This window comes from Phaethon lepturus, unplaced genomic scaffold (assembly GCF_000687285.1).
Source record: "Phaethon lepturus isolate BGI_N335 unplaced genomic scaffold, ASM68728v1 scaffold9379, whole genome shotgun sequence".
In the NCBI taxonomy this organism is placed as follows: Eukaryota; Metazoa; Chordata; class Aves; order Phaethontiformes; family Phaethontidae; genus Phaethon; species Phaethon lepturus.
Genome location: NW_010564124.1, coordinates 931 through 26,125, shown reverse-complemented (window position 1 = coordinate 26,125; position 25,195 = coordinate 931). Strand labels below are relative to the sequence as shown.

At 36.0% G+C, this 25,195-nt stretch overlaps 1 protein-coding gene across 1 annotated transcript in view; it reads right to left on the bottom strand.

The window, feature by feature from the left end:
- ZNF280D (zinc finger protein 280D) overlaps nucleotides 1-24,740 on the bottom strand; it is a 31,485-nt gene extending 6,745 nt beyond the window's left edge. The window contains exons 1-13 of the mRNA XM_010294770.1: nucleotides 24,575-24,740; nucleotides 21,892-22,001; nucleotides 19,981-20,210; nucleotides 17,436-17,593; nucleotides 16,898-16,998; nucleotides 16,648-16,794; nucleotides 15,922-16,056; nucleotides 14,112-14,356; nucleotides 12,792-12,932; nucleotides 11,037-11,099; nucleotides 10,333-10,451; nucleotides 10,107-10,143; nucleotides 1,792-1,837 (exon numbers count right to left, since the gene is read on the bottom strand). Of these exons, the coding sequence (XP_010293072.1) occupies nucleotides 1,792-1,837; nucleotides 10,107-10,143; nucleotides 10,333-10,451; nucleotides 11,037-11,099; nucleotides 12,792-12,932; nucleotides 14,112-14,356; nucleotides 15,922-16,056; nucleotides 16,648-16,794; nucleotides 16,898-16,998; nucleotides 17,436-17,593; nucleotides 19,981-20,210; nucleotides 21,892-22,001; nucleotides 24,575-24,740 (1,698 nt within the window). The remainder of the gene's footprint in view (nucleotides 1-1,791; nucleotides 1,838-10,106; nucleotides 10,144-10,332; nucleotides 10,452-11,036; nucleotides 11,100-12,791; nucleotides 12,933-14,111; nucleotides 14,357-15,921; nucleotides 16,057-16,647; nucleotides 16,795-16,897; nucleotides 16,999-17,435; nucleotides 17,594-19,980; nucleotides 20,211-21,891; nucleotides 22,002-24,574) is intronic.
- Nucleotides 24,741-25,195: the final 455 nt, after the last annotated feature.

The window sequence follows — 25,195 nt, the reverse complement described above, 5'->3', positions numbered from 1 at the left end:
ACCTCTTAAATATTTAAAACTGTGTAAACAACATTACATACCTTTAGGATAGTATTTTTTCCCCCCACATAGGTGGTACATTTTGCTTCAATGAGGCCAAATTATGCAGCAAGTATTTTAAAAGTGCATGGTAAAGTTTAGCTTATTCCATCTTCTAAAGTAGCCTTTGCTATACTTCTACCATACTTTGTTATAATTCTGTCATATAAAACCCATACACATATAACCCATGCTACAAAACACTTTCTGACTTAAAATTACTGCACTCTACTTCCTACTACAGAACCTCCTCCTTCCCTATCCATCCTCCCTCCTCCGCCCTGGCTGACCATATTCACCCCTGGGAATTACCAGGAAAGGAAGATTTCCTAACTTATCTCTCCAAGTTTTAAATGCTATGTTTTTAAATAACCTGATTCATCAGTTTTTATTTTTGGTTCTTCAGCACCCTATGGGTGTATCCTTTGACCTCCTGTTTTGCATTTCAACAAACAGTCAAAATGTCAAGCATCTGGCTGCAGTGAAATAAGAGGCATTCCATGGCACCTTGGAAAAAACAACCAGAGGTTCCACACGGCCCAGACCACACCGAATGGCACACTGTTCTGAAAGGTCTTGGTTCAGATGTCGTGTAAGCTCACACAGCTAACAAAGTAGCCTATTCTGTCTGTATTCTCCATCTCTTCCAACTGTAGGAGCTAGGGGGTGTGGGTTGGTTTTTTTGTTCTGTTGTTTTTTGGAGGGGAATGCTGCATTTTTTGTTTTATTTTTAAATGAAAGCCAATATTATGGAACATAATTTTATGGAGAAAAAAAAGCTAATTCTACATCTTCTATAATGCTGAAATACAATATGGGATTAAAAAAAGGAAAAACTAAGAGAAAACACACCTGAAATGGTCACAGAGTCTATGAAAACAAAAAGGTGTTACTGTGTATGTTTGAGAATCTTCCTTAATGCTGCTGAATGAAGATGAACAGTCTTCTCACATTTCTACAAAATCTTCTTCTGTTAAAGAAGTTTAAAAGCTTCTGTTAAAAAAATGCTACCAACGCCTTTGCGTTTTAGAAAGTAGGCAAGCAGTGTTACAAGAAAAATCTTTACTAGGTCTGAGGACTTCTCCCACTCTCTTACTGGCTAGGACTCCTGTAACAGACCACCCTTTTTTAAAGTGTAACAGAAAGACAACTTCTTACAGAAGAAAATTTTGTAAAATCAAAATCCAAAGATGATATTTTAAAAAAAGTTAATATGTACTGTGAGATAATTTAGCTTCCTGACAGGCAGAAAGCAGGGGAAAATTTGCCCAACACATGCCTAGGAAAAAAACAAAACAAAACAAAACAAGAGTAACTCGGGCCTAAAGAGGCATATCCAAAACTTTTCCTCTTTAAAGATGTACAAATAAAATAGCCCTCAAAAAGTTACAGTTCAGAGACAATACCTACCCAGATCTCAGGTTCTATTTTAGGTCAATTTCCAGGTTCCCTGAAGATGAAGACACATAAGGCAACTAAACCATTCCTTCACTGGAGACTGGCATACAAATCAACCAGAATAGACTGACTGCAAACTGGAAGTCTTTGGGTGTGGCAGACATATTAAAGGTGTCCCTCCAACATTGCCGCATCTTTTTCTAGTAAAACACATAAAGCTAGATTTTTGCACTACGCATATCTTCTGAACAACATGACCCGGTAGTATATGTATACTTAAAAAAGAGTTGTCTTGGATCTTCAAACTAGTTCAGAGATATTTTTAGACTGTGTGGAGAAAAGACAAGACATTACCTCCAACTTCGCTTCTCTCTCTCTAATGGAGATTTCGGTCTTTAACCTAGTGAATAATGAATTAAGATTCAATGTTTTAAAATACTGTATGTTTAAAATACAGGTATGGATCAAGATACTTACAGTAAGATAGCAACTTGGTAATCTGAAATTAATTTTTAAAGTTGATACTTCTTTTGAGCTTAAACGTACTTCAGAGTTCCAGAAGTCCATTTCCAATTTTTAAAATATTTTATTTGGTACATAGAAATTGTAAGATAAACTTGTTTCTGTTCCAGTTATCTCACCTCATGAAAATGAGGAAGCAATAGTCTTAAGATGATTAGCAATTCTTTTATTGTAGCAATTACTGCAATTCTACATGAGGAATAATCTCGCCATAAAGGCCTTTTAAATCATGACTAAGTATCTAAGATCTGAAATGATAAATTTGCTGAAGTGCATTTTTAAAAAGTACATAAAGCTACATTACGTATTCTGCAAAACAAGCTCAGTTTTCTTTTAATTGCCTACCAGAACTCAAATACCCAGAACACAGCTGTACTTTACTTGAGGGCAACTGTAAAACATTGCAGCTGACCTCCAACTACGCTTTGGAGGAGATACTTCCCCCAAAATAGCTTCACAGGCAGAGTCCCATACATTAGATCAGCTATAAATTATTTAAATTTATTGACTTTTAAAACCACATTAATTAAACAGCTTATCACAACATCACTAAAATTGATTTTCTGTGTTTATATAAGAAAATGCTATTGCAGAGATAGCAAGAAGCATGTCTCTTGCAAAACCTTGTTAACTCATCAGTTCTAATATAAAATTTAACCTTTCAAACATTTCGTATAAAAAAACCTGAACAAAACCCTGAAAATTGCTTATGCTTGTATCTTCTTTGTTGATGCTGGGCACATTAAAGCCACATTTAATTTGCTCAAGTATAGTGCTGCCTCTGTTATATTTAAATAATGTTATTAATCATAAATTAAATTATTCATGACCTCAGCAAGTCTTAATGGCTGTCTACAAGGTACAAAATACTTGACAAAAGAAACAGCTTTATCGACTTAAGTTTTATGTACAATGTATACTAATATTAGATTGGTATCTACCACCTGTATTTTCATAATTTAATCCAAGAAAGCATTCCCTTTTAAAGAATTGTAGCACATCTTCAGCACACCACAAACACCTTCTAACACTAATGTTCTAGCAGGTAAGCAACATCTTGGACCATAGTATAAACCACCATTTATAATGATTTTATTTATTCTACCTTAATTTGCAATAAAAGATGGCAAAGATAACTACAAAAAAAGGATTGTTTTAAAATAGCAATGCTATGATAGCACTGTAACAATGCTCATCTAATTAACTGTAAGAAAACCTATCAGGGTAAATCAAATGACAACACATTTTTTGTGTCAGGGACTTGAAATACTCTGAAGCACTTCATCATGAGTAGCAACACCAAATATTTAGCTTAGCTTCACTGCTTTAATGATTTCCACGCAAGGACTTAAACAAGTATGTCGGAAATAGTAATTTGTCTAAAAACAGTCACTCTTCAAAGAGCAGAACAATTTAGACACAAATAAATCAGATATTGTATATCCAAGGACAAAACATACTGTTATAAATGTAAGTTTTGCCACTAAAATAAATGGGTATGAATTGGACCCAATATCTGTAGATTGTTTTAAACACATTATAAACATTACTTTACATCATCAAATTCTGACAGATTTCTGAGGTCATGTTTTATAGCTTATAAAGCAGATTCAATCTGGCTAGTTTATGCTGTTTTGGAAGTGAATAAGGTTTATAATATTTTGTGATAACCACATCTTTGTTAATATGGTTTACCTTGGTTTCCTGACATATTCTCAACCTTAATTCTGTTTAGGAATAGGTTTTAGAAAGTAGTTCCTTTTAATTTGTAATTAGCAGAAGTTTCACAAATGGATATTAAACCATAGAAGACTATCACCTTGTGATGTTCCCAAGATTTTAATGATCTGAGAAATGTTAAATCCCATAGCTTTCAAACAGCAACAAAGGAAATATAGTTTCTTACATCTGTGGAGCTACAGTGCTACTGGAAAGAACGTTATGAAAATAAAACAAAGATTGTGACCTTCTCTGGTAAGTACATCCTGCTAGTCCACAATTTTGAGCAAATCTGAAACCTCTCTAGAACTCTCCAAAGATTCTTTTTTCTACATAAAAATAAGCTTCCAGTTAAGGCAATGAAAAAATGCCTCTTAATTGTCAATCCCTTAAAAAAAATGCCCCCCAAATGTAGCAGCTGAGGGCAAAATTTGAGGGCTCAATAGAATGGGTTGGCCACAAAACCAAAGTGATTCAGGATAAAAGCCAGGTAAGTAAGAACATTTATTTAGACACCTTAAAGTCTAAAATAAGGTTGATCTGAAACTTTATTTGATACATGAGGAATCACCTAGAACTAATGGAAGAGGTTTGGCATCACTGAGCACAGCCTAAACACGGATGGGAGTATTCTCATTTCTGAAATTCATAGTGTCTCATTGCTTTTCCTGTTCTCCCATAATAAAATTATGTATATTTGCACAAACACACAGAGCTCAAATCATGAGCTGATCTGGCCGTCTTGATTCTACTGTCTTCCCACTGATCTGTCAGGTTTTCTTACAACCAAAAAGTTACTCCCATAGCTTCTTTGGGTAAGCAGTACTGAAACTCAGCTGGAATCTTTTGCCAAACATTCCTTTTTTTGTCCACCCCTAACCGAAAGTAACCTTTTCTAGGATGTCTGTAGCTTCAAGAATTTCTAGAAAACAACTTAAAGTGGCTCAAGGTACCTTCCAGCCCCTCAATTAAATCATACCCAGCATTATACATAACAATTATATATCTATTTTACAACCAAAAGGATGGCAAGGTGGTTGTGGGGTTGTTTTTTTTTTTTGTGTGTGTTCGTTTGTTGTTGTGTTTTGTGGTGGTTGTTTTCTTTTTTTTTTTTTTAAAAACTCCAGCTTTTAGCAGAAATTCCTCATTTTGAAAAATATAACTAAGTAGAGCCAATGATTCATAAAGCACAATTCTCTCCCAAACACCTGACTGTAGGAGCATTTACTGGGAAGGTACATGTGAATGCATAGTTAGGAAGAAAAAGCTGCTTCTATGCTATGGTGTTTTACACTGTTAAGGACTGAATGGGAAAGGAAAGATGGTACCATTCATGTTATTTGACACTGTCTTCAGTTTCTCACCTGTAAAATGGTGTTAGCAACAAAGGTAACTTATGAGTAGTGAAGTGTTATTATGCACAAAGCTGCAGTTACAAACATTTAACAGAGTAACAGAAACAAACATTTACTTTCTTGTCAGAAAGACTTTCAAAACAAAGGTAACAGAATTTGCTAATCAAGCACAGTTGCCCTGCAACTACACATCTTTCAAGAGCCCACAATGCAGTGACACTCAGCATCCTAAAAATAACACAGAAAGACAGGTTAAGGTACACACCAAGGAAATCTTAATTCTTTGACCATAAGCTAAACTGGTTATACAATGCATATTCATGCAGTGTCCTTGCAGACGTGGTCTAATATGTTGCATTTTTCACTTAACTTCGTAGTTGTTGGGACCATCAGGGATATTTAGTATCGAGTCAGGAAGGTTTGCTTGCATGGTTTGGTAATGGTTTTATGTTCTGAGTTTTCCACATAAGTAACTTTTCTGAGATCTTCACACAGACAGGATGTCACTATGCCAATTGTTTCTATGTGAACTATTTACACAAAGCTGGCAAAACTGAATGTAGCTTAAAAGTGTTTTAACTGCAACTCTAAAACTTAAAAAAAAAATCTGTAGCAAAGCTGTAAAAGAACCAAATGAGAATATTCCAAATGAGCATTCAAAAGAAGTATAATTCACATAACTTCAAATTGCAGTGTCAATCTAGTGTAATTTCTGTGAAATTCTTAGAAAACATTTCTGAAAGCCACAAAAATCTGCAATCATATTCCAGTTTTGTTGTTGCCAGAACCATGAATGAAAGTGAAATATCACAGATTCAACTTCCTCTGAAATGCAACAGCACGTTCACAATGAAAACACAAACCCACCATGCTTTTTTGAATGCTGCTGTGTCAAAACAGAAATTAAGTCCTGCAAGAAAAACCTGTAGTAGGTAACTGATGCTTGAAGTTGAACAGCAGCATTCAAGATGGAACATAGCTTCTGTCAGAAGAACAAAAAAGTAGCAAAAAGAACGACAATTTAGAGTACTAAGCGTGCAGATGTTCAATCACAAAATATGCGTAAGAGACAATGGATGACAGGATCCTTGCTATTATTAGCAATATCACAGTTGCAGAAGCTCACTATCACCAAAACTGTTACTGTATGAATGCTAAAAGTGAAGAGGACAAAAACACCGGTAAAAATGGATTAATCTCAGAGAATTTGATTATGCAGAAAAAGAAAGTGCTGCAAATCAAGAACAGCTTGCATTCATCAGAAATAATCTCTTATAACAAGGAGGTTATAACAGCGACTGATCTCAGAGTAAGATTAGGCCTATCTACTAGGTTGCTTGGAAGCTACTAAATTAGAGATTCAACCAAGACACATATCCACTGTAAGCAGGACGTTGAGTTTGGAGGAACACTAGATGTTCATCATGACAAAAGTAAAGTTCATCATATATCCAGACAACCTGTTGATGGATAAACTTGCCATAGATAATCTAGAACTAAAGATGAAGTCAGCAGCAGTGAAATCAAATGCAGATGTCTCAGCAGCTTGAGTAGAGCATCCCTGAAGATGAGAGATGATACCAAAAGAACAAAGTGTGAATGAACTGTGGCTGCTCCACTCTCAGAATCAAGGCTCAATAAATGTATCTGCTTCCATCACATGCTTTCCTCCTACAGTATTTAGGAGCAAAAAGAAGCTTAGCTACCAGAGCAAATCAGCTAATAAATTCCTTTGGCCAAGATTCAGTTTATGCAGTTACATGCGACAGAAGTCATTCAAAGCATATTTTGCCACTATATACTGTAAAGTCATTGGCAGACAAAAATGCAACTTAGTTGAATATTAAACAGATCGGGACTTGTATGTTTTAGTGAACACCCAGAGAGAATGACAAAGCCCTTCAGTTTCAGAAGCTAGGATCAAGTTCAGAACAAATTGGGCTTTGATGTCAACACATATATGTCGTCATTTACACACTACTCTAGCTTGGGATGGTATCAATAGACTTGAGCAGTAAAGAAACACTGCAAATGAGCAGCAAAGAAACACTGCATCACATAAGTGAAACTCCTGGTAAGCCTCTCTTTGAAGGAGTATAGCCCCCAAAGCTGCAAGTCAATGCTGCAAAGCAGAGAACATTTATCACAGAAGGGCCTTTGCCAGACTACAAAATCGGGAGAAAAGACCAGACCTGCTGCCTGAAAGATGCAAGAAGAGAATACCACAGCTTCAATGTATGAAGAAAAAGGAGAAGGTCTGGTCAGATCCTTGTTCGCTTACATACCAAAATAATCCCAAGCTGGACTGGGTTCAATTTTCTGGTCCACAATGATGTATCAGTGAGCCAAGGCAGTATAGGATACCTGCTCACTTTCAACTGCCCTGCAACAAAAATGTCTGCTGTCAGTTCATTTAAAAATATGTTAACTGTTGCGCAAAGCAGAGAGTTGAGCATTAGAAGAGTACTGGCATAGTTATTAAGCCTTATTCCCTCAGCACAAGGTGGATCACTAAAACAAGGCAATCTTATGTAGAGTAACAATTTAAAAAGCAATTCCTGTTAGAACATCTCCATCTAGGTTATCTGTATTACTAATGGCAGGATTCTGGTCCAAAGACAGTCTCATCAACACTACAGAGAGCTCATAGAACTTGTCTGGTCATTATCAATAAAGATGAGTTTTACACCACATACAGACAGTCTGATATATAATAAAAGATACCAAAAGATACCATCCAAGAGATGCAAGAGAAGAGCCAAAAGCATTCAAGATTGTAACTGTGAGTTATTGTTCCTGCCGATGAAGTGATTCTGAAGTGCCCCATAAACAAGTCACACCTCGCTGAATTATAGGTCAAAGAATGGGATGAAACATTCATAAGTCATTGAGAAACTACACAGCAAAGATTATGAATATTGTCTGCAAGTTCCTCTTCTTCCAAAAGCAAACCACAGAGTACCATGAAGAACCATCCCACAAAAACATGAACATTTTTGTGTGTACTCTGTACTGCAAATAATGAATTAAAAAAATCTTCTATGCAGGTGTATTCATGCTCTTAGGTTTAGCAATGATACTCTTGTCCAAAGTATCAGAAAATTAGTATATGGAACAGGACAAGATTTACTGAAATTAATGAAGTCTCTGAGCATGACAGCTTCAAAAAGCACCACCACAGATTACATCACATCACGTAGTACCACTAACTGATGTTATGCCACCATCAGAACTCACAAAAAAAAATGGCTCTCTGCATCTGTCCTAATCTAACAGCTTGCAGAAACAAACCTGCACATATTCTTGACTCTACTTCACATCTTTTCAGTGCTCACCCATCTGCTTCTGAGTAATACATACTTTGTTTATCCAACATTCTTAAATATTTGCATATGACATCTCTGTAATATATTCAAGACCCTTGTGCAGTACTAACAATACACTGCCACAACTGTACCTTTTTCCCCACCGTTCAATACATATATAACCTCTCCTTACATATAGTTCCATAAGTATTAATTCCCAGCACCTAATGCCAACTCCAAGTAGAAAAGCTGAGGTTCTATCACAGCTCAACATTTCATTTTTCCATTGCTTGAGTTCCACTGAAATCTCAATTGTTAAAAGGACACAAGCTACTCTGGATTAATGAAGGGAACATAGCTCACCCTCCTAGATGACTCTTTCCAGTGTTTTGTCCAATTTCAATATTCTGTGCTCCAAAATCAGAAATCTCATTTTTCAAATGGCTTTTTGGAATGCTTTCCCAAATTAACTTCCTTCCCCTGTTCATTCGTGCCAGAATACCTTCAATTCTTTTTAGTAATGTCTATTAGTCATCCCATAAGACCACCAGTTTTATTCAACTGCATCACACGCTAAACAGTTACTAATAGAGGCTTGAAGTGTACAGCATATATTTTGCTCTACTATTACTCATAGCAAAAAGAGAAGTACTTCCATATTTGGATTGGATGACAGATTATTCCAGCATCCTCTCTTACTGGCCACTTTATGGAAACTATGAAAGAAAATACTTAATGGTTATGAAATAAATTACTGGGGGATATTTCCAACACTCAGTGAAGGCTGATTTATGCTTAGAGGCTTAGGAACTTCTCTCCCTGTTGGAGGAGTTATCATGCATGAGAATATGTAAACCTTTTTAGAATCCTGCTATGGGCTAGATGGACTCAATGACACCTTGTTGTTAAATCAGGGTTAAACTATTTTCTTCCATCTTTTAAAATATCTTTTTTTTGCAGTCTGACTTTTTTGTTCCTGTTTTCTGAAAGTTTTAGAGAGAACTCAAATGTTTGATTCAACTGACACACTTCTGAACCTTCGATTAAGGCATAAGTAGGCTCACAAGCTGCATTATAAAGCCTCAGGTATTGTTCCAGGATCATCAGGGATGGCTTGCCACATCTGATTCTTCTAAGGTTAAAAAAAAAAAAAACAAAGAAGCAAACCCTGCAACACCATCTCCGCAATACTGCAGGTTCTTTTTCAAATCCTTAAATTTGAAAGGCAAAATCCTCATATTAATTTTTCTTCGAAAGTCAGAATTAAAAAGTTAATAAAAAACAGCATACCTTTGTCACATAAATTTGAAAGTAATTTGTAAATATTTATAAAATATTAAGACAGAATTTATCATACTTCAATAAGGTAACTTTTTTCTTTAATTCATGTTAATATTACATAAAGAACATAAACCACTCATTTACTAAAAGTAGTATTAAAAGCAAGTTGAAGTAACAGTCTCACTATGTCTAGACTTAGAAGTCAGGATTGAGAAGTTTTAATACTGCAAGAATACTGCTAGAATTCATCTCTCTGGCCAAAGTGAACAAATCCTGGTTTTGATTTTGGCTGCAGTAGACAATAATTTTAGCTCGCCATTCTTGTAGTTCTGGATGTGGTAAAAGCAAAAAGCACTAGTAAATAAGGGTCTATGTTCATCCATACATTTAAAATTCTATGAAATTCAAAAGAAACCCAAGTCCAAAGTGCAAATTTTGGCCATCTGTCATTAAACTAATAAACATTGAGCAGTAAAACAAAACTTACTCAGATACTTGTTCAGCAGTTGGGATATCTACAGAAACTGAAAATAGAAATAAAGGATTTAATTAAAAATATTTTAAGATGTGGAAATATAGAAGTATTCACTTTCAAATCCAAGTACACAGAAATAATGATAATGCAACTGAGAAAAGGAGTGCAATAACACAAACACATCCACATGTAAGTATTTATATGTATACTATATTAAAAAGACACTATATGTACTCACCTTTCTCTATAATAACTTGGCAAGTATGAGTGTGGCTTTCACTCAGATGTGTGGCCATGCTATCTAAGCCAGAAACATCAGTCAGGAAATCACAGTTAAGACATACTACAGTCACACCTCTAGAGAAGAGAAAGTAAAAAGGAAGTATAAATACAACATGGTTGTGAAAACAGTTTTCTTATCTTACAGCAACTGGACAGACTATAAAAAAAGTAAACAAAAATTTCCTGCAACTTTAGATGAGGTAACTCAGAAAAACATATTCTTACTTTTTATACTGCAACTAGCACCTGGAAATCCCAGTCAGTGACCAGGGCATCTCCACGTTGGATGTAGTACGAAGAGCACCACTTTAGACATAAATTTATCTGTAAAGCATGAGTTTCTCAGTTTTTTTGTTTTGTTTTGGTTTTGTTTGTTTGTTTGTTTCCCTTCCCACCCCCCATTTTGCACATTATGAATAACTGGAAAAAAAATATTTTTTAAAACTGCTCAGGGTTAAGACAGACATTAATAAATGCGGACAAATAACAAATATTTGTCACTGAACAGAACACTGTTAGTGGAAGAACTAATGTTTTTATTTCTCTGCTCTTTCTAAATTGTGGAAGCCTAGAAATTCAAGAGGTCAAATCTCATTTAACTCATCAATTCACCGTCAAAGTGAAAACATAACGATCTGCAACTGAAAAAAGCTGAATTACCGTAGCTCTTCTGAATGCTTCTTATAGATCCAAAATCTTTTACTTGGACGAGCACTGTGAAAACTAAATATAAGAAAACATTACTACTGCAACTGGTTTTCTTGAATACATTACTCCACATACTCCCTACACAGTACGGCAATTTGCTTATGACAAGGCATGAATATAGAAGGCTCAATTACTGACCTGCATTACTCTAAAACATTAAATTGCTGCAAGCTTACAGGCTTGTGAATCTCAGCTCTATTTTAAAACACTGGCTCTCCTGTAAATAATGAGTTCGGGAAGGGCAAGGCTTAACTTTGTCAGCACAGTTCTACAAGAACAGTTACATTGCTTCCATCAGCAGTTTAGCTCTTCAAGCACCTTGGCTGTAGGTATACTGTGCTCCACAACAGAAGTGAAAGCATTGCTGAACTTGCACTCCCTAAAGAGATTGCTTTACATGAGATAAATCACGTTTTCAAACAACCTGTAAGTTCTCTCATATGCAGGTTAATTATGTGTCAACATTGCACTCCCATATGAAACAAAAAGTGAGCAGCTGAGTACAGGGGCTGCTACTGCAGAAACACCCTCCTCCTAACAGCTTTCCTCTTCACCATCCCTTGTTCCTTACACTCACCAAAAAAAGGGATCATAGGTGCTGCAAGGGTTTGAAGTAGGGGGAGCATTAGTGCATCAAGGAGACAGGAGACAAGAGACTGGCTGTTTTGCTGCATGGCTGAATTAGACAACACCGAGAACATGGGCAACAGTAGGAACAGTTTACCTTAGACTCCCCTCTCCCCTTCTGGAGTAAACTTTCTCTTGTACAATCAGAATTAAGCACATTAAATTTTATTACTTTTTTAAGCATGCAACCAATAGGTTATATGCATAAAAGCATGTAAATTACTTCAGCCTAGGACTTAGATGAGCATTGAAATTAATATGAATAGGTCAACATATAAAATATACACAAAAAACTTTTAAAGACTTGGGTAATAAATTCAAGAATTCTAGCATTCAAAAATGCCAGGGCATTTTATACATTCATGTATTTAAAAAGACAACTGCAGTCTGTATTATTCTACAGTACACTTGGCTTGTTTGGGGCACAGGATTAACAAGTATGTTATCAACATTTTTTTTTACCATCACTACTACATGTTCTGTGTCTAATTATTGCATAATATAATTCTGTTGCTCTGAAAACTGACCCATTTGTTTTCTTAACAGGCTTCTTTACAGCTGTCATCACTAATACCCTACACAGCCTCACAATCAGTGGCAAACCTCCTGCAAAATGAGATGTTATTTTTATGGATGACCAGAAATAGTATTAGAAAAAGTATCCACTTGAGCATGCTATTTGAGACATCCTTTAAATGCTATTCTAAGCATAGATTTCATTAGCAATAGCTGTGGCTGTAAGCATTAAACACTTGTAAAAATCAGGTGCGGTATTCAATCTGAAAGCCAGAGAACTCACAACAACTAATCATTATTTGCTAAGTCTGGCTGAAATTATTATGGAAGATCCCACAGAAAATCTGAAGCAAATATAGAACACTGCCTAACTACCATATTTTTTAAGGCAAATCAAGAAGACGGGGCTTAGGCCCTCATTACGAAGTAAAAATCCAACCGCACACATTTCCCTGCCAGTCCTATGACACAGTTCAAAATTCAGGCAATAGAAACACTTAACACACCTCATATAAATTTAGTAAGTATTTGAAAACCCAGTAAATATTTTTGAAGAGTTCTTACCTCATCATGTGATTCACGTAGGCTTTGCTACAGCTAGTGTTGTATCTGCATAAGCTACAGTGGACATAAGCAGGAAAATGGCTTGCAAAATCTTTTATTTCTGAGTAACACTCAATGCATTTGTGAGCTCCCAAACGATACCTAACAGTAATGTGAAAGAGTTAATAGTTAATATCAATACTTTAAGATGAGATAACAATTTCAAACTTTTTGCTTTAAGTCAGTAGCAAAGACACCTACATTAGGAAAAAAAAAAAACACTTAAAAATTTATCAGTTAAATACTTATTATAGACTATGTTAGAAACGTGAAGAAAACTTTGTTTTTTCTTGAATTATACTGTCATTATGACCTTAAAAAAAGTAAAAGTTAATGTAAGCCTCTGTTATTGGCCACTCCTGGAATCAAGATACTGCAGTAGCTCAGAACCTCCAACTGCAGCTGCTGCTGTTGTCTTTACGTACTTGAGAAGGATTTCAAAGACATGATGCACAAGAAAAAGATCTTTGGTTTTCCTGTCACCCAGATATTCCCCACAAGCTCTGAAATACCTACAAAGCAAAAGCATAATTCTGCTCTTCCCCAATTTTGCTGGCTGTTTTTGGATGTCTCAGAGAGCTGCCCACTGTGAGTGTTAGCACCTTATTGGAAGGGAGGCATCTACAATCTTTGACAAAGAAAACGGTTAACTCATCTTAGCCAATGAAATTATATTCTAGTCCATAAAAGCCCCATTAAGTTATTAATGTAAGGATAGCAAAACCCAGTAAATTGTAAATTTAAGGACAGCATTCTCCCAACAGCTCGCTTTTTCTTGATTTTTTTCTGGTAGCTCCCCGAATTAAGGTATCTCTTAGGACAAACAAGACTTAACCTTTTAAATAACAGGTTCAAATAAAACTCTTAAAAACATTGAAGGAGGAAAATACTTTTCCCTCCATAAGAAAACTTGCAAAGAACACACATGCAAGTGTATCCCCCTCCACAGGTCACCTCTAAACATAAATCTGCCTAATGAGTCAGTATTTCAAGAGTCTGTGGCTCTGTGCAGAGAAAAATTCTAAATTTAGAACAGGAAAATTTGCAGAATATCTGTTCTTCCATCACAAAGTAGTCTACCACCAACGAAATTGGTGAATGAAGATTCAGAATTATAACCACAGTAACAGTACGTGGAAAGTTTATGCGCCTGCTTTTTCTGCAAAACCGAAGTGTCAAATCTTCCGTACTGCAGTCTTAGACGTTATTGAAAGATAACAAAATCATCAGTTACTTACAGTCAAAGTATACTTAAAGATATTTTTAATGCTAGTATTTTACCTTAGATTATGCAACGCTGTATTTGTAACTTCTTTTTTTTTTTTGCTGTTGGTCCATGCACTTTGCTTCTTTGATGTAGTTGGCTTTGATTTTGCTTTTGACTTACTAGTATTAGATTTGTTATGATTTTTAGTGGCTGTATTTTTAGCTTTAGGTGACAACTGAAACGTGGAAGTACTTGTACTAACAGAAGATGTAGCTGATGATCCTGACTGAAGAGATCCAACAGATGCTCGAATAGTCACCTACAAGTATGAAATTAAACATTTTTCTATTTAGATTTAAGCTTTAAAAGTTTCCATTTCTATTTGACTCAAACTTTACACCACTTTAGGACAAAAATCATAGCATAAGAAACACTCCTCAGCAAAGAGAGCTTTGAAAAATACAAAATACTGTTAACTAGAGTAAATCTAACCTCAATAGTCTACTGGATGCTTGATAAGCTCTTGTTTTAGTGGAAATAGTTAGCCATGACAAAACACAGTGCTCTCGTTTCAGATCTGCAACTGGCTACATCCTGCTTTCTTAGGACAAAAAAAATGGAGCTCTGGAAATGAAACAGAAAGGTCAGGCCAATTAGTCCTACTAAGAAGAATATCAAGCAATTCCATCAGTGCCTGGATTTAACAAAAGCCCTGCACCTTGTGGCCTCATGATTAGCCAATCTACTTCCTTCAGATATTTCTGCTCTTCGCCCTAGACCCCCAGGACTAATTCTGGTTTCTGATCTCTCACCTGGCATTATCACACTCTTCTTTCTTGCCCTTAAATTTGGTTCTTCAGTTTTCACTTGCAGCACGACTCCTAATTATACTTCTTGCCCATACTCATAGTTTAGAAGCACCTCACCTTCTAAACCTGGTTCCAACCTCTTCAGTCTCATCATCTACACCCTACTAACACCAGAATTTTAACATAATCTAAGCTTTTATTACATCATGAAAACCCTGAAGTCTTTAGAAAATTAAGGTATTGCCACAGAACAGATAATCAGTGCTTTACATTCTGCCAAGCAACCATCAACTTCTATCATCAACTTCATTTCCCCTTCCTGATTCTACAGTAAATGAACTGTGAAGAGCTGATGAAAATGTTAACTTTCTTCTTCCTTTCAACTGAAAGGACCTATATCTTCACAATTCATTAAAAAACTGCAGGAAAAAGTCCTGAAATCTACAGGAAAATCCTAGTCTCAAGAAATGGAAGAATGATTTAAAGATAGCCTAGGTGTTCTGAGGGGACCCACGTGTACTTCATAAAACACTCTGCAGGAAATTGTGTTGGTTTTTTGTCACCCCTTCAAATGCTGGAGCTAAAAAAGACCTGGTGGACTCAGTTTTAAGACATATTGTCTATGGAGAAGTAGTTTTTGCCCTCATAGAATTTTTGCCATCACCTTCCACAGGTTGAAAATCTCTCACAAGAAATGCAGACCCCTCAGACCAACATCCAGACTATCTCCTTTTCTCCTAGCACAAGGAAGGATAAATGGGAGTGGGGGCAAGTTAACCAACAGCTCAAGAAAGCAGCAGCACCGACTGAACTACTGGCATATACATGTATGGAAGAATGGGACAGAGACCAACACCACCGATCACCAGGAATAAACCATAAACTGTGCCTGGCAATTTTTGCAACTGGAGTATTATTTTAGAGTTTTAGTTTTAGAGGTGGCAAAAAAACCCCCAAAACAACAAAAGAAAAAACTCTTTGCTTTGGAAAAGAAAGGTTTCTTTCTATTCCACCCTTTTCTCTACCAATATATTTTTTCCTTTGTCTCCTCTAATTTTCCTATATGAACACTTACCTTTGTTCCAGGAGGCAATCCTTCTAACTGTTTGGGTTTCCTAAATGTTCGGTGATGCTGAGTCTTGTGATCCATTTTTTCCTTGCATGTCAAAAATTGCAGTCTGCACTTAGTGCAACGGTATATTCCCTTTTTCTTTTAAAAATGGAAGACAATCTACAGTAAGCATTAATGTTATGATAAACAAAACTCCAACCCTAGCTTGTCTCAAGCAATGGTCATCCAGTTTCTAGGACATCAAGCAGACAAACTCCTAGTATCATAAAAGCCAAGATACTGCGTAGGAATTAAAGAGAGAATATCTAAATACTTGAAAATGCAAGGCACTATCATTACTAAGAGGAGGAGGAATCAGGTTACCAGTTACAAGACGACCTTCATAAACTTTTTCTCTACTTTACCTAGTGAAAGGTTTGCTTGTAACCTTAAGGAAAGCAGAACACATCACTACAACTCAATGAAGAAACCAGACAGCAGAAATATTCTTTCAGGGATATTCAGAAGTCGTTTTTTTTAAACAGGGAGCTGCTGTCACACAAAAACATGACAAACTCTAACAACTCCCTTAAAGATGTTTCAAAAGACACAGTCATAATTCTTCTACCGTATTTTATTAACTGTTCTTATCCAGTAACATCCATACAAATCAGTTATGCATTTTTTCCAGAGATTCATGGCATATATTTAGTATTTTTCTAGCATTAAGGATAGAAAATATCTGTTTACCTGATGCCTCATGTAATGATGCATATACGGTGCTCCAATTTTAATTACCTTGAGGCAAAATGGGCACAGCAAATGTTTTGTGTTTTCATGAACTGTTCTAAAATGTGTTTCTACGTCTGAAAAAGCTGAGGATCTGTAGTTGCATACCTAAAACAGAAAGTTTGACTTCCTTGTTAAGCTTATTGACAGTAAAGATGGGGAGTGGGGTGGGTGGGTGTAATGTAAATATAAAACAGTCACTCTGAGATACCTGGCAAACGTATGGCATTTCACCTGGCTTATGATTGTCCTTCATATGTTGCAAAAGAACTTGCTCTGTTTCAAAGGATAATTCACAGATTTTACATATCGCTAGAAAAAGTGATAAACAAGAAAAAAGTAAAATTTCATATGGGGTCATAAGTAGATAAATTATAATACGTATATGTGAACTGTATAGATCTATAAAGGTAAAGTAATCTAATAATTAGTCTACTCTTCAGAAGAAACTCCCTGTACAATTTCAGGAAGCTAGGAGTGCAAGGTCATTAGACAACATAACTTCTGGCAGTCAAGCTTTTAATTAAAAAAACCCAAACCAAAACAAAAAGCTTTTAAAAATATTTTCTTTCTACACACATTGCTCTAACATAAATGGAATGAGTGCTCAGCTCCTATGTTAAATCTCAAGATTATTGCTGTTAAAGTATAATAGCTTTATTCTGAAGTTACAAACCAGCAAAGTCAGACAATGTCTATCTAAAAATTTTAGGTCACAAAAAGATTCACTGTGATACAATCCAACTTACTAGATGACTCGTAAGGCGTGTGTGTACTTTCAATGTGGCACTGCAGCTGGAATGGGGTGGGAAACTGACGGTAACAGTGCTGGCAGGTGGTATGGCTTTCCCAACTTTCACTGCTCTGCTTCTCAAGCTCCAAGTGATGTTTCATGTGGTTCATAAACCTTTAAATAATAGTGAGCAGATGGAAAAAATTACATTTTAACATTCACAATACATGATATTATCACACACGAGATGTACAGGATTCTTTAGAGACTTTACTCTGTAAGAACTTCTCAACCTCAAAAAAAACCTAAGGAATAAGTGTTCACTAAAAAAAAAGGGGAAGGGGGGAGGGCAAAGTTAAAGCAAGCTGACTATGCCAGAAATCATCTTTCGAAGCTTAAACAGAAATCTTGACTATAAGGAACATGCAACGTATCTGAAATATGTTCTAAGACTAAACAATCTATTGTGTTTTATCATGTTTGCTTAGACAAAATTCTTCCCTGGAAGTAACAGAAAATTAGCAAAGGCAACAACAACAAAACATGTCAACTGTTCACACTTCACCATCAGAGTCTCAAAGCCACATTCTGCAGCAAGTGTAACTGTAGCTCTGCTGAAAACTATTAAGTAGCAAAAACATATCTGCAAACAGGACATTATAGCTTTTTCTGAAACCACCTCCATTCAAAACTGGCAGGGCTCCAGGAGCTTTCTTTGTATAACGCATTTAGGACTGAAGTTGAATTATGAAGAACAGTTATCAAAGAATGCCACTGTGCAGCTGACAATCAAAAGACAAATTTGGTGGTATGTTACTACTTCATGTTACTACCTTTCCCCCTTTTCCTGTAGTAGTAACCTATTCTGGCTGAGAAGTCTAGGCACCCCTGACAACATTGGCAGATCACAGTTACTGGTGGAGCAGCTGCACAACCCACTACTGTTAAACTTCAAAAACTGTTCTATTTTGAATGTGCTTCATTTCAGTAGAGCCAGAGGAACTATTAAATGGAGGTCACACTCACAAACGAAACGTAGTTCTCAAAGTGGTGACCTTGGAATTTGAAAACAGATGAGCACGGAGAATAGTTTCTTGAGCTCAAGCTTCTAATGTCATGCACTTGCTTAAAAAAAAGAAAAAAAAAGAAAAAAGCTAACTGAAAATACCAGGTATCTAAGCAGAAGAAAGGAATTGACACTAGTACTGCATACTACCTTAACAGAACATTATTTCAATGGTGTGTTCAACCATAGATCTTCTAAAGGAAGCAGGGGATTACCCTGATGAATCACTTTGTGCCTTTCTGAAAACTTCCAGAAAACTTCCACTACAAGTAGAGAGGTTCTATGTATTTCTTTTGTCCACTATAAATGGTTAAAGGCACAAAATATACCTTAGAATAAAAATTCTGAAGTTATAGAACTATAGAATAAAGCTACAAAGTTACAGCAAAGATCAATATGGCTGAAAGTAGATTCTAGAGAAATTCAAAGAAAAAATTTAGTGCTCATTTTTAATGACTTGCTGTGGAACACACAGGCACCATGGCATCAAAACTTACAATATAATGCTGAGTAGAAAATAGGGCCTGAAAAAAAATTTTTTAAAATGAACCCAATACCTTGATAACATATTTTTTCTGTGGACTGCTTTTCATGATACTGCAAGAAAAGCTTATTTGAAAAGTATTATGCATACAAAACCAGAAGAAAAACTTCTCAGCCCATGTCAAACATTGTTTATTGCTCTTAAAGATAAATTGCAAGGGAAAAAAATGCCATAATTAACAGGAACTATAAAATAATGAGAATAAAGTCTTTTAAAGTCTAACAACATACAACATTTTCAAGCTAACTACCAGCGCTTTTACTTAGGATTTACTCATACTTAATGATTAATAGCAAATTTAATGTTTGTAATTACATGCAACTTTTGTTTTGTTCAGTAATGTGGGTCTAATGTTAGCATAAACCTGTTTGTTTTAACTTGCAGACTGCGCCCTTTGAAGGAATAGCCCATTTTTCAGTTTTACATTCTGCTACTTCAGCTTCCCTTGAAGAATGCATGTAAAAAAGTTCAATGACCTTAACTTCCAAAGGAACAATGACTCGCCTTCCTATTAAAACAGCTTACTGAAGACTTTTGCAGCATTTGGAAGTAAAATTATTTCATCAACATAACAGATGTTACATAAGTAAAGCACCAACTATTAGTCATTGTGCATCCCTAAAGGGAATTAACACTCACACCTACTGATACCACCATCAATCCAGATAGCAAATTGTAAAATACTTTCTGTTGCCCCTTCTAACCCCAAAGTCCTACAATTGCTCTCATTAAAACTCTACACCATTAAAATTTGTACTCTAATCTGTTACAAGTTTAAGTTACGGCCATACATGTATAGTAAAAATTAATTCAACTTCTGTTCAGTCAACCAATATAAGTTCTCAGTAAGAGAAACATTTCTACTCTAGAGAGACTAATTTTTAATGCATGAGACTAAGTGCTATGGGCTGCAAGTGCTTAACAAACAATGAAGGAAGTGAGTTCAGATACCTTATGTTATTTTTAAGAACTTTCAAACAACTGAAGCACTTGAATGTCGTATGAGTCTTCTGCTCCTGTTGTACCTGCTGGGTGTCACCTTCATGCTTCCCGTAATAGAAGTCGTTAACCAACATAATCAATTTTCCTTTCTCAGAATCAGCAGTTTTGCTTGTCGTGCTTAAACATTCTGTTTTGGCCATTCCCACGAAAAAGTTATTTACCATATCTGGACAACAATACTGAATCGAAAGGAGGAAGAGAGAGACAGACAAAGGTATCAGTTTCTCCTACCAAACTGCATTGATGACAACAGCATTTTGAAAACTGAAGCCACTCACTAACTAGTTAGATGCAAAGCTCAATTGTCTGGCACACCAGCTTGACTGATATTCACATATGGATTTTGTACAGTAACTGATCTATAGGTAGTGTTTTATTACTAAAACAACATATATTATAAAGCTAAAAAGGGGTTATTCTCATAGGTACATGTAAGATAAATTTAATCTAGAAATCAGAATAACAGTGTTGCATTACTCATTAGAAAAACATCTACTTAAATTTAAGAGCGAGAAAGAGAAAAGCAGCTTTTATGCAAGCATTTTGCTGACAAGCGTAAGTTTATTGAGAATTTAAAGGAAAGTTTTCTCTTATTTCTTTGGGAAGGACATATGTTGAAACCTGCAAAAGTTCCTTCCAGCATTACTGAAAAATTTCAGAAATTCTAGGTCACACAACACACATTGTTCAAGCTTCTTTATGTCAAAGTGTACATAATGAATGCTTTAACCCAATAGATATAACATGAAACTTAACACTTAAAAGTATGAAGTACTTCATACAGAAGATGTTATGAAGTTTCCAAGAGTGAACAAGATTAGCACGTTCCAGAGGACAGATCTTTCTCCTGCAGAATAATGGTTCTTATTGTGCAGGACTACTTTCTGTAAGTCTACTAGTAAGGAGTTCACTTCCTAATGTGGAAGCGTAACTCAGTATATTCATCCCATGTAGTTTAACTAAAAATTTAATTAAATAATACTAAGTAATCCCACTTCTTTTGTGGTTCTTTCATTCAGTTGATATACTCAGTGCAAAAGCTATTCTGTACAAATAATGATGAAAGAAAGATAAAACCCTTGATTTTTCCCTACTGTTATGTATGTTTCTAAATTGTGTTTTAATGCTGAAAATGACAGTAGCTACCATTTAGGGTATCTTATGCCCAGTAAATCGGAATGATCTGTGTTAACAGTAACTCAGAGCCTCGCTGATTTCTATTACACAGTAGTTCATAATCCTTTTTGCATGGGTTATTAATGTGAGTGCAAAGCCATTCCCCCGCCCCCTGAAATTGCATAAGTCTTTGCCAAATAATAATAAATATTTTCCAGAAAACAGTGCTTCCAGAAACAACAAGTAGTTCCATAAGCAGACTAAGTGACACTTAGTTTCTGAAAGCTTTCTTTCTCACAGTGTTCAAGTATGAACTAGAAATTAAGTTTTTCCCCTCAGCTTAACAACTTTTCTAGCCACCAAATGATAAAAAAAGGTAAGTTTACACTGTCATCTCTGTCTCAGTAGCTATCTAACACAGATGTGGGTCAACTGTCTACCTGTTATCATGGGCACTTCCCTTCATCAAATTCACATGAAGCTGGCCAATGGTTCAAGGTGTCACAGCTGTGGCAGACAGAAATCATACAGAGACAGCAAATATGCTTCAATTCAATGGAAAAATGGCAAAAAAATGGCAAGATACAGAAATCCCCTACTCCATTCTTCCTCTCCATGACTGGAAGACATGGAGCATTCGGGCTCTGGTTGATCACAGCCAAAAGCCAGACTATCTTCATGTCAAAACATGGCACTCTCTCATAACCAAACAGAAGCCCACGTAAGTTTGCCAGCCTCAGTTACCTTCATATGATTTTTTAGAGGATCCATAAGATTGAAATGAATATTGCACTTCGGACAAGCTCGTGGAAAAGGTCCTCCATTTTTTATGGTGCTTGATGTGGCATTTGTACCTGTAAAATTTAAAATATGTTAAGATTAAGAATTCACAAGCAGAACACTCAATGTATTATTATTTATTGTCCTAGCTAAATATGCTATTTCAAATTAAAACTATTACAATTGATGCAGCTGTAGTAACCATAAGTAAGGTTTTACAATCATCTTTTAACTACCCTTCCTTTTTTCCAAACCGAGTTTGAGTTCGTTCTGTTTGATACAGACCTATAAACAACTTTTACAAAATCTTAGCAAGAAATAAGGAAAAAACAGGAGGGAGTGAAGGTAGCGAAGGTAGCATCATAGATACAAAGCATTAATTCTGTGCACCACCACCAACCCCACCCCAAGGATAAGGACAGATTTTAGTTCTTTTTAAGAATTAATTCGCAAATGAACATGTAAAACTTGTTTTATGCCAGGACCTGATCATCATCACAAAAGGGTTCAGACAATTGGTTTTGGAACGGAATTTCACCATCTGGTTCTTAATGATGAGAATATTTCTCTCTGGACAGCTGTTGGAACCTAGGCCTACTCAGACGCATCATTCCTGTTGAGCAAAGGTGTCTTTGGAGAACCTGAAGAATAAATCTTTTAAATAATTACTCCCAGTAATGAAAGGAAACAGTATTTCTCTTATCATAAAATGACTCATATCTTGAGCAAAAACAAAATCAAAAAAGCTCTGCATTGGCTTAAACTTTAATTAATAAACCCAGGCTTCTGGTTTTCTCCAAACTGCAAAAAAACATCAGAGAGAAAGCTACTTTTCCAGATGAGTTTCTCTTGCATTCTGAAGTCATTTACAGATCTGGAGGACTCCATGCTGAGTAAGTGGTTTAAAAGAAGAGGTTAAACACGGGAAGAGTTTTAAGTAACATTGCAACTGTAGAGTCAACTACACCCTGCCAGGGCTATGAAAAGACATAATAAAAATAAACACAAAAATACATCCACCTTATAAGAAGGGAATGAGTAAGTGCATGAGTTGAGATGACCATGCAACCAGCATTACAAATTTTTTCACAAAAACAATCTGGCATAGTTCATGAGGTAGACATGGATCAAACAGTATTTTTCCTTGAAGATAACAATATTGCTAAGAATCATAATTAAGCAGAAAGACCTTCACATGAGTGAATGGCCATGCAAGAGATGTATCGCAAAACAGTGCTGCAAGTCTTCATTATTATGGCTTATAAACATTTTGACACATCGCAGTGAAGTGCAAACTGACTTGGAAGAAAACAGGTTTTGCAGCAAGATCTAGTGTTCTGCAGTGCTTCAGTGCAGGACTCGGTGTCAGATTAGAAATTGCTATGCTAGCATGGGACAGCTTAGAGACAAACTCATAGAAGTAGGGTTCTCTATGAACACGATCTACTCCTTTGTTACTGCATTTAGTAAGATCCTCTGGTTATCTTTTGTATATTACAGGCTGCAGCACAATATCTGTTTTACCCTACACAGGGTGGAAGAAATTTTTTTGCTGCAATATTCCATGTTATAGGCACTTCCTTCTGGTTGCTGAAGAAGAGTCGGATGGCAAACCAGCTGCAAACAAGACATGCAAAAAAACCCAAATATGAAATGATTCCGAACAACAGAATCACACTGCAGGTAGCTCCTCATTTTAACATTATAGGAGAGAGTATGTGGTTGGAAATATCTCAAAGTCAAGAATAAACTCTTGTCTGTTACAACCAGCTGGAAAGCACCTTTTGGCTCAGGAGGAAAATGCACCCAATTATTAATATGCTGAAACAGCTAGACTGCCACTCTTCTTGTAGGGAGGGAAAAGTCTTCCAAAGAACATCCTCTCTTATGAAACATAAATTGCCGTCCTCATTTCCCACTACTATCTTTCTGCAAAAAAAAGGGGGAGCTGCAAAACACACTTTGCAATAGTTAGCTGAAACACAGAATCACGGGATAATTTAGGTTGGACCTGTGGAGCTGTTTTTTTGTCCAACCTCCCACTCAAAGCAAGGCCAGCCTTAGGATGCTCAAAGCTGTGTCCAGTCAACCTCTGAATATCTTAGGAGGATAGAGATTCCACAACCTGAGTCCTTGCTGCCTTGCCTGACACTCCTACAATGATTTTTTTCTTCCCCTTCCTTTTATCTAATCAGAATTAGTTGACAAATTCAGCAGTCAAAAAATTCTTTAAATCTTGATTTTCTGGTTGGTTGTTTTTTAAAGTTTCAACTCTCTATTCAGTTCCTTGACATAGAAAATCTGAACTAAGAGTATGAGGTCAGGGGCATTTATCTTTACCATCTGTCTTCACAGCCACTAAACAGCTTAACCAATCATTGCTTTACAGAATTCAAACATATGTACTAAACTGTAAAGGTCTAAAATTTGAACAGATAATAACCTAGGATATATTAATTTGTAAAGGTATAAAAATCCTTGCACAGACAGGTTTTTCTTATTTTAAGGCATAAGAACAGAGTTTACTTATTTATATTGCCTTTATAGCATTAGTAATACCCACCAACATAAACGTTGACAAGAGTGCTAGCTTTTTCCACGAAACAGAAGCATGGATCGGTTAGCTAGACCACTGGATCTACCCTGCCTCTTGAAGACACATTTTGTGACAGTGTTACTGTTGGAGCATTACCTGTGGGCAGAACAGCTGAATTCCTTCCAGCACCAACCTCATTAGGCCTGGCCTTTTTTGGAACTACACTGTTGCCTTCAGAAGTAGCAGGATGCTTAGATACAAAAACCCTCTCATTCATACCTACAGTGGTTTAAACTAAAGAACCTCAGGGTTTTTTCCATAGTGTATTATAAACACATTACTGATGCCTGTACTTTAATGGATAGACAAGTGCACATACGGCAGTTAAGACTTCCCTAAAATAATAAGTCATACAGAAGTTAATAAAACAATATCCAACTCAGACTTAATATTCTAAGGCCAGTGGAAAAGGAAAGGATAAATGCAAAGAGATACAGCCCCATACCCCTGAAAAATTTACTATTATACTATGACCACCTGAATTTGTTCAGCCTACTTTTCTTGAACCACACTAATCTGAGACAAATCAAACTAAGCAGCTGGTTTCTGCAATGCTCACTATTTGGAACAACCTCTGCCCTTCTGATGAGAAACACCTCTCTTTTTTTTCCGGTCCTATGTTAATGCTGGTTTAGTTTGTTACTTAACTATGTAAAACATTTGAGACTTCAG